This window comes from Eimeria tenella, genomic scaffold, assembly GCF_000499545.2.
Source record: "Eimeria tenella Houghton genomic scaffold, Eth_scaff27, whole genome shotgun sequence".
Taxonomy (NCBI): domain Eukaryota; phylum Apicomplexa; class Conoidasida; order Eucoccidiorida; family Eimeriidae; genus Eimeria; species Eimeria tenella.
This window is the reverse complement of record NW_013542574.1, coordinates 140,824-148,177: the sequence shown is the minus strand read 5'-3', so window position 1 is coordinate 148,177 and position 7,354 is coordinate 140,824. Positions and strand designations below refer to the sequence as shown.

Genomic DNA, 7,354 nt, shown 5'->3' with positions numbered 1-7,354 from the left:
AGACAAAAAGGGGAAAGAAAAACAAATGAAATACAAAAGGAGAGGAAAAGAAACGAATTAGTTAAAAGATAAAAAAGCAAAAAGAGAAAAGAGACTAAAAAAATAAAAAACAAAAATAAAAACAAATAAAAATAAAAAATAAAATTGAAGAAAGACATGAAGAGCTTACAGTCAAAAATGTCTCTGTGCCTCCTCCGTGGGGAGGTGGGAAACCTTTCATTCTGCTGCTGCTGTTGAGCTGCTGCTGCTGCTGTTGCGCTGCTGCTGCTGCTCCCTCTTGCTGCTCGTCGTCGGTTCCAACGGCTTGCTGCTCCGCACCAGCTGCTGCCGTCGCTGCAGCAGCAGCAGCAGCATCTGCTGCAGCAGCTGCTGGCACTCCTGGATCCTCTGCACACTGTCCCTGCTCAGCAGCAGCAGCAGCAGCAGCAGCAGCGGGGTCCCCAGGAGCCGCCTGCGCCGCGTTTTGCGGGAGGCCTTCCTCGTCGTGGTGCTGCTGCTGCTGCAGCAGCAGCATCTGCTGCTGCTGCTGCTGCTGCTGCTGCTGCAGCCCCGAATAGTCCGCAGACAAGGGCCCCGTCGGCAGCCGCCAAGGAGCAGCACAGTTCGGGTGCTGCTGCTCAAACACTTCGTGCAGCAGCTGCAGCAGCTGCAGCCGCTCTATCAAGTCCCACGCGTTCACACGCGTGTCTCCTATTTGCGTGAAGTACGATCTCCCTGCAGCAGCAGCAGCGGTAGCAGCAGCAGCAGCGGTAGCAGCAGCAGCGCAGCAGCAGCTGGCTGTCTTTGGCCCGCAGTGCGCCGCACGGTTTCTGTGTATTGACACGCCAATCTACAAATCGCTTACTATTATTCATTTAATTGAATTAATTCAATTCAATTATATTTATTTATATTTATTCAGCTTTATTTATATTTATTTAGCTTTATTTCTTATATTATTTAATTTTATTTATTGAAATACAAAAGTCGCCACTGGCCCTCCCGAGCTGGCCATACACCCGAATGCATGCAGCGGCTGTCTGGCGAAATAAACAAAAGCGAATTAAAAAGCAAAAAACAAATAAACAATAAACAATAAATAAAATAACAATAAATAAATAATAAATCCATAAATAATAAATTAAATACTAATAAACAATAAATACAAAATAAATAATAAATAATAGCAAAGTCTCACCCTCTTTGGCGTCTTCTTCTTCCTTTTGTCTGCTGCTTTGGTCTTGGTCTTCTTCATCCTCTTCTTCATCTCTGCTGGCTTTGCTTCCCTTCCTTGCTGCAGCAGCAGCAGCAGCAGCAGGTTTGGCGGGGGGCTGGCTGAGGCGGTCTCTGCATGCAGCGACGATTTCTGCTGCTGCTGCAGTGACCACAGCAGCAGCAACGCGCTGCAGCTTTGCTTCCAAAATTATGTCCCCCAGTCTCCTTTCTACAGACCCATAGCGCAGCAAAGCTCTGTAGAGTCTGTGGTACTCTTTAGGAGTGAGTTGTGTGGGGTTAATGGCTCTGGGTTTGCGTCCCCTGCGTCCCCTGCTGCTGCTGCCTGCTGCTGCTGCTGCTGCTGCTGCGCTGCTGCTGCTGCCCGCAGCAGCCGCGGGCGACGCGCCCTCGTCGCCGTCCGCCGCGGACCCGCTCGAGGGCGGGTAGCCGCTGCTGAAGCTGCTGCTGCCCGCTGCTGCTGCTGCTGCTGCTGCTGCTTCCCCGCTGCTCTCGTCGCCCCTGCTGCTGAAGCCCCACGCAAATAGTGCATTTCTTGTTTTTCTTTTTCCATGAACTATTAATTGGTCTTCACTTTGTCTTTTGAACTTGAGTCTCTCGTGGGAAGGAATGCACTGGGCCCAGAACTCCGCGTCGTTTGCTGCTGCTGCTGCTGCTGCTGCTGCTGCTCCCGAAGCAGATGAGGGCTCGTACTTGAACTCCTGAATATTCTGATAAGATGAAAGCAAAGAATCTGCAACTCCTCCTTGATTTGCTTCTGTCACTGTCACTTCTGCTTCTGCAAGAATTAGGTCCAAGTCCACTTCTGCTGCTGGCTTTGCTGCAGCAGCAAAGTCCCCGTACCCTTCCCCGGGGGCCCCCGGGGGGCCCCCCTCCTCCCCCTCCCCGGGGGGCCCCCCTGGGGCCCCCGGGGGCCCCTCTTCTTCGCAACCCTTCGGCCTGCTTTGACTCCAAAGTTTTGTTGCTCCAAACTTCAAAATCCGACTCAAGTCTTCTCTGGAAAAGGAGACACCTGAGCCTGCTGCTGCTCCCGCCAGGTTGCTGCTGCTGCTGCAGTCCCCCCCGCGCTTGTTCAGGCCCTGCAGCAGCAGCACCAGCAGCAGCAGCAGCGCAGCAGCAACACAGCAGCTGATTTCCTTTTTGTTTCAGTCGATTAATACAATTAAATGCAACTTCTAATCGAAAAAGTCAAAAACGCAAAAAGCCTCACCTGCGTAATTATTTGGAAAAAAACAAAAACAGAAAAATACAAATAAAAACAAACTGAATTGCAATTTTAATTCTAACTTTAAAGAGACAAACAAACAATAAATATATTTATTTGTTTTTCTTAAATAACTTTATTTCAAATGAAATAATTTGCCAAAACTTTCTAAACTTCGCCAAAAATGAAATGCCAGAACCAGCTGTACGTACACTTAAAGCTCTCCCATGCAAAGGTTTTCTTCAAAAACGCAAAAATCCAAAATAGATAAAAAAATAAATAAGTAATAAAACGGATAAGGTAAAGAAACAAAGTAAATATAAATGAATGAATAAATATAATTTTATATATTCAAATATAGCAGTAGGTCCAAAGAGGCTAAATTGAATGAAGTAAAAAACAAAAGAAAAAATCTTATCCCAAAATCTAAAAAGTGTAATTGGAGAAAAATAATTTAAATATTTTAATTAAAAATAAAAGCAAATATAAACTAATATTGCATCTAATGCATTACTTCAAAATATATTTTTGAACATCTAAAATTAAAATAAAAAATCTAAAAGTTTGCTCCTACAAAAAACCTTTAAAAGCTCTACTGCTAACTCTTGCACTGAGTACTTTAAATTATAGTTAATTACAATCAATAATAATTTCAATTTTAAAATGTTTAGTATCAATATTATAATTTAAGTTTAATTCTAATTTTAAAATATTTTTATAATTATAATTCTGAACCTTCCTGACCAACTTATTTGAGTTCCCACTGCCGCGAGCGAGTTAGGGTTTAGGGTTTAGGGTTTAGGGTTTCACCTGGACCACGAGGGTGTCCAGCACCATCTTCGCCTTGGCCCTTTCTAAAATGGTTTGTTCAATAGAGTCTTTCGTGCCTAACCGAACTGTCTCTTCTAGGCTGGCTGCTCGAGCTAGGGTTTAGGGTTTAGGGTTTAGGGTTTAGGGTTTCACCTGGACCACGAGGGTGTCCAGCACCATCTTCGCCTTGGCCCTTTCTAAAATGGTTTGTTCAATAGAGTCTTTCGTCACAAGTCGATAAATCTGAACAGTTTTTTTCTGGCCAATTCGGTGCGCCCTTGCCTCCGCCTGCAGGTCGTTTTGAGGGTTCCAGTCTGCAAACCACAAAAAAGGGTTTTGCTGCTGCTGCTGCTGCTGCTGCTGCTGCTGCTGCTGCTGCTGCTGCTGCTACCCGCCTGCTGCAGGGCTGGCACTGCTGCTGCGGCTGCCGCTAGCACTACGACATCCCTCCCGCTGCACTTCTGCGACTCCCGCTGCTGCTGCTGCTGCTACCCTCCCCGCCCCTCCCTCTGCTGCTGCTGCTGCTGCTGCTGCTGCTACCCTCCGCACCCCTCCCGCTGCTGCTGCTGCTGCTGCTGCTACCCTCGGCACCCTCCCGCTGCTGCTGCTGCTGCTGCTGCTACCCTCGGCACCCTCCCGCCGCTGCTGCCGCTACCCTCCCCTGCCCCCCCTCCCGCTGCCGCTGCTGCCCTGCCCCCCCCTCCCCTCCCGCTGCTGCCGCTGCTGCTGCTGCTGCTGCTGCTGCTGCTGCTGCTGCTGCAGTTACCGGAGTCGAAGATAATGACCGTGTCCGCGGAAGTGAGGTTAATCCCCAGTCCCCCCGCCTTCGTGGAAAGCAAAAAGCAAAAGTCCGGACTTGCGCGCGAGTTGAACTGCTCCATCGCCTTGCGCCGCACTTCCTTCGGCATTGTGCCGTCGAGCCGCTGCAGCAGCAAAAGGAGACACTTTGGAGACACTTGCGGCAGCAGGAGACACTTTGGAGACACTTGCAGCAGCAGAAGGAGACACTTTGGAGACACTTGCAGCAGCAGAAGGAGACGCTTTGGAGACACTTGCAGCAGCAGGAGACGCTTTGGAGACACTTGCAGCAGCAGCAGGAGACACTTTGGAGACACTTGCAGCAGCAGCAGGAGACACTTTGGAGACACTTGCAGCAGCAGCAGGAGACACTTTGGAGACACTTGCAGCAGCAGCAGACACTTTGGAGAGAGTTTTGGAGACACTTTTGGAGATGGTTTGGGGACAGTTTTGGAGACAGTTTGGAGACAGTTTGGAGACAGTTTGGAGATAGTTTGGATGTTTGTTTTGGGACAAATTTGCAAAAGATAGATCCATTTAGAGACACATTTGGAGACACATCTGGAGACAAACTTTGATATATACATTTTTGGGATTGTCCCGTCAAAAGGAGACAAAAGGGGACACTTTTGGAGACAGTTTGGGGCGAAATTTGCAAAAAGATTTGGAGATATATTTGGAGACACATTTGGAGATATTTAAAAAACAAAAAGACACATTTGGAGACACGCTTGGAGATTTATTTAAATTAAAAATATATTTGGAGACATATTTGGAGATATATTTAGGGATATATTTATATAACTTTTGGCACTGTGGGGAGGCAAAAAGAGACACTTTGGAGACACTTTGGAGACACTTTTGGAGATGGTTTGGGAATTAATTTAGAGATATATTTGGAAATAAGAAATACATTTGGAGACATATTTGGAGACACTTTTAGAAGTATATTTGGAGACACTTTTACAAATATATTTAGAGACATGTTTAACATATATTTGGAAACATACTTAAAAATATATTTTAAAACATATTTACAAATATACTTGAAAATATATTTAGAAACATATTCGGAAATATATTTGGAAATATATTTGGAAATATACTTGGACATATATTTGGAGACACTTTCGGAAATGGAACTTTTGGGATTGTACTTTCCGCTGAGGAGACAGAAGGAGACACTTTTGGAGACACAAAAAGAGACACTTTTGGAATTTGTTTTAAAAACAAACAAGAGACATTTTGGAGATATCTTGACACATTTTGGAGAAAGTTTGGAGGTTGGTTTTGGAGATAGTTCCGGAGATAGTTTTGGAGATCTAATTTGGGACAAATTTGCAGAAAAGAGACAAATTGAGGGTTTAGGGTTTAGCGACATAATTAAAGATACGTCTGGAGATACATTTGGAGACACTTTTGGAGACAGATTTGGAGACAGACGAAGGGATGGACCAAAAGAAAACTGAAAGACAAATTAAAAGCGAATTAAAACATAAAAGATAAATTGAAAATAAATTGAAAATAGATAAAAAGATAATTAAAAGATAAAAGGCGAAGAGACAGATTAAGAGACAAAAGGATGGGGAGGCAGAAAAGGGGACAGGAAAAGAATAAATTTATTGGTTACACAATTACATAAATGAAGTAACAATAATAATATTCATTTACTTATTTAATTTAAATTTTTCGACGAAAAAGGGAGACAGGTGCGACAGAAAAATTAGGAGACAGATAAAGAGAGAGATGGCGAAATAGGGATATATTAGCGTAAAAGAAAGTAAAAGGATTGAAAAACTTAGAAGAATGAAAAGAATTAAAAAGGCTTAGAAAAACCAAAGGACTAAAAAGAACAAAAAAGGGTGGAAGGGGACGGGGAGAAATGAAGGAGACGAAAAGAGAGAAAATAAAACGACGGAAAGCGGAAAGGAGACCACGAAGGAACAAGAAAAAGGAGCCAAAAGAGAAAAGAGCCAGCGGAGGAACAGGAGACGAAGTGGAGAGAAGAAGGGGACAAATGCGGGAGAAAAGCGACAACGGAGCCAGCAAAAAGAAAGGGACGGGAAAAAAGGCCCGGCAGCTGAACAGAGCCCAAACCAGCAGCAGCAGGAGCAGCAGCAGCAGCAGCAGCAGGAGCAGCAGAAGCAGCAGAAGCAGCAGCAGCAGGAGCAGGAGGAGCGGGGACCTGGTGCTTGTATCCCCGGAGCTTGAGGAACTCGGCGAGGATGTTGAGCATCTTGACCATCTGGGAAAAGATGAGGACGCGGTGGCCCTTTTCCTTGAGCCTCTTGAGGAGCTTGTCGAGGAGGCGGAGCTTCGCAGAGCCGTCGACGAGGAGACGGTCCCTCTCCGCCGTCTCCTCGGGGGCCCTGCAGAGGAAGGGGTGGTTGCAAACCTTCTTGAGCTCCATGCAAATGTTCTGGAGACTGGCCTTGTTGGGCCCGCCCTTCCTGACCAGCTGCTCGTAGTTCCGCGTGAGCACCAACTTGTAAAAGTGCAGCTGCAGCGGCGACATCTCCACTCGCAGAATGCTCTCCACCTTCTTCGGAACGCTGCGCTCCACGTCCTTCTTGACGCGCCGCAGAATGAAGCCGTTGAGCTCCTGCTGCAGCGCGGCGAGCTGCGCCGCCTTGGCCTCGCCGACTTCGTCTTGCTTCTCGACGAGGTGGTACTTGCTGCGGAACTCCTCGGCGCTGCGGTGCACGCCGGGGTTGAGGAAGTGCAGCAGGTTCCAGAGCTCGTCCAGGCTGTTGTGCAGCGGCGTGCCCGAGAGGAACAGCTTGTGCTGCACGGAGAAGCCCGAGAGTTCGATGAACCTTTTGCTGTGGATGTTCTTCAGCTGGTGCGCCTCGTCCACCACCAGCAGCGACCAGAACACCCTCTTCAGGAACTCCGCGTCGCCGCCGCAGTTCAGAATCGACGGCGTCGTCACGCACACGTCGAACCTGTACACTGGCAGCCGCGCATGCAGCCGCTGCAGCTCGTAGTTCCTTATGACGCTTCGCGCTGCTGCGTTTCCGTGCACTGCGACGACGTTTGCTTCCGGCAGCCAGCGCGCGAACTCCCGCAGCCAGTTGTCCAGCGTCGACTGCGGCACGAAGATCAGCACTGGCAGCAGCACCAGCTCTTCGAACAGCAGGTGGCCCACCACGCCGATTGTTTGCACCGTTTTCCCCAGTCCCATTTCGTCCGCCAGCAGCACGGACACGCCTCTCTTCAGCCGCGACAGCACCCAGTTCACCCCCGTCAGCTGGTAGTCCCGCAGCTGCTGCTGCGCGCCTGCGCCTGCTCCTGCTCCCGCCGCCCCGCTGCTCCTGCTCCTGCTCCTGC

At 47.9% G+C, this 7,354-nt stretch overlaps 1 protein-coding gene across 1 annotated transcript in view; it reads right to left on the bottom strand.

The window, feature by feature from the left end:
• The window catches only part of ETH_00011955 (chromodomain helicase DNA binding protein, putative), a gene marked incomplete at both ends in the record, with an annotated part of 10,792 nt that overhangs the window by 804 nt on the left and 2,634 nt on the right, over window positions 1–7,354 (bottom strand). The window contains 6 exons of the mRNA XM_013375345.1: window positions 170–714; window positions 1,178–2,291; window positions 3,227–3,316; window positions 3,380–3,540; window positions 3,993–4,149; window positions 6,210–7,354. Of these exons, the coding sequence (XP_013230799.1) occupies window positions 170–714; window positions 1,178–2,291; window positions 3,227–3,316; window positions 3,380–3,540; window positions 3,993–4,149; window positions 6,210–7,354 (3,212 nt within the window). The remainder of the gene's footprint in view (window positions 1–169; window positions 715–1,177; window positions 2,292–3,226; window positions 3,317–3,379; window positions 3,541–3,992; window positions 4,150–6,209) is intronic.